At 56.1% G+C, this 1,888-nt stretch overlaps 1 protein-coding gene across 1 annotated transcript in view; it reads right to left on the reverse strand.

The window, feature by feature from the left end:
• Positions 1 to 173: 173 nt before the first annotated feature.
• The window catches only part of GUITHDRAFT_110955 (hypothetical protein), a gene marked incomplete at both ends in the record, with an annotated part of 4,412 nt that continues 2,697 nt past the window's right edge, over positions 174 to 1,888 (reverse strand). Inside the window, 8 exons of the mRNA XM_005829827.1 lie at positions 174 to 225; positions 505 to 566; positions 738 to 806; positions 1,015 to 1,036; positions 1,082 to 1,122; positions 1,293 to 1,364; positions 1,674 to 1,728; positions 1,778 to 1,835. Coding sequence (XP_005829884.1) covers positions 174 to 225; positions 505 to 566; positions 738 to 806; positions 1,015 to 1,036; positions 1,082 to 1,122; positions 1,293 to 1,364; positions 1,674 to 1,728; positions 1,778 to 1,835 — 431 coding nt within the window. The remainder of the gene's footprint in view (positions 226 to 504; positions 567 to 737; positions 807 to 1,014; positions 1,037 to 1,081; positions 1,123 to 1,292; positions 1,365 to 1,673; positions 1,729 to 1,777; positions 1,836 to 1,888) is intronic.

The following is a 1,888-nucleotide window of genomic DNA, read 5'->3' on the forward strand; positions in this document are numbered from 1 at the left end:
CTCGTCCCCTCCTCATCTCTCAATTCATCCTCCCCCCTGCCTCGCTCATTCGCTCTCTCGCTTGCTGCCTCATTCCCTGCCATTCACCCTTCCTCTACCTCCCCCTTCCCTTCTCTCTCTTCCTTCCCTTCCTCACTGTCCCTCATGCGCTACCTTCGCTTGCCTCCTCCTCTCTAGCTCTTGTCTCGCAGCAATCTGATGAGGACGCAACTTCTGCGTCGAGACCTGAAAGGAGACAAGGTGAGAGAATGACCTACAAAGAGGAGGAGGAGGAGTAGGAGGAGTAGGAGAAGTAGTAGTAGTAGTAGGAGGAGGAGGTCGAGCAGGAGGAGGAGGAGGAGGAGTAGGAGGAGTAGGAGGAGGAGGAGGAGGAGGAGGAGGAGGAGGAGGAGGAGGAGGAGGAGGAGGAGGAGGAGGAGGAGGAGGAGGAGGAGGAGGAGGAGGAGGAGGAGGTCGACGATGAGGACTAGAGGAGGAGGAGGAGGAGGATGATGAGAGGAATACCATTTTCCGGGAGTCTCGTATGGTTCATAAGGAATGGAAGAGCTCTTCATCGTTAGGATCATCTAGGAGTCCTCGGGGAACGACGATCTCTCCATTATCATACTGATATAAAATAATCCGCTGATGCAAAGCGCAGTTCTCTTCCTTCCTCCCTCCGTCCTCCTCTCCCCTCCTCCTCTCCTCCCGGGGAGCTTCCCCTCTCTTTTCGCCTCCTGCCTTTCGGCCGGGTTCACCGGTGGGATATCTTCAGCGATCCGAAGCTCCGGCATCTTATCTGCTCCAGCTACTTCGCTTTCCTGGGTCTGAACTTGTAAGGTCAGACGCGCTCCTTGCCTCCTTCATCTACTGTTTCCTCCTCCCTCCTCTTCCCTACCTCCTTCCCCATCTTCCCTCCCCTCTCCCTCCTTTCGTCCTCTGTTTTGTTTCCTCCTTATCATTCCTCCCTTCCTCGTGTTCCCTATCCCCTCCCCCTCCTCCCCCTCCTCCTTCCCGGCCCTCCTCGTCTCTCACCATGTTTGTCGCCTTGTCATCTCTGTCAACAGCGTCAGTCGCACTTCCATGCCAAACTTCCTCTCACCTGGCGTCCAACAGTTTCCTCTCCTCCCGCGACGCCTGCACCTGAGCCGAAATTCACTCTCGTCCCCTCCTCATCTCTCAATTCATCCTCCCCCCTGCCTCGCTCATTCGCTCTCTCGCTTGCTGCCTCATTCCCTGCCATTCACCCTTCCTCTACCTCCCCCTTCCCTTCTCTCTCTTCCTTCCCTTCCTCACTGTCCCTCATGCGCTACCTTCGCTTGCCTCCTCCTCTCTAGCTCTTGTCTCGCAGCAATCTGATGAGGACGCAACTTCTGCGTCGAGACCTGAAAGGAGACAAGGTGAGAGAATGACCTACAAAGAGGAGGAGGAGGAGTAGGAGGAGTAGGAGAAGTAGTAGTAGTAGTAGGAGGAGGAGGTCGAGCAGGAGGAGGAGGAGGAGGAGTAGGAGGAGTAGGAGGAGGAGGAGGAGGGTGGGGGGGGTGTTGAGGAGGGTGGTGGGTTCGGTGAAGAGGATGGTGATGAGGGTCACGAGGGCGACATGGAGAAGGACATGTAGAAGAAGGCGATGATGATGGGATTCCCCTCCCTCCTCCCAGCGAATATCCACCGCCGATCACGATCCCAACACTGACCACGGTCTGCATGCACATAACTCTTAGTTGAGGACCTCCCTGATGTACCTCCTCCCTACCGTCAACGAGATGATTTCGTCAAACCTCCAGCCTCCGTCTGTTACCCAGAACCGACAAATCCTACGTACGATCTGCTTGTCAGAAGAGGCTCCTCTATGCCCCCTGAGACTCCAAGAGATCCGGCACAGATGCTGAGCCGCGTGTGTCTAACCTCC

This window comes from Guillardia theta (genome assembly GCF_000315625.1).
Source record: "Guillardia theta CCMP2712 unplaced genomic scaffold GUITHscaffold_49, whole genome shotgun sequence".
Taxonomy (NCBI): domain Eukaryota; class Cryptophyceae; order Pyrenomonadales; family Geminigeraceae; genus Guillardia; species Guillardia theta.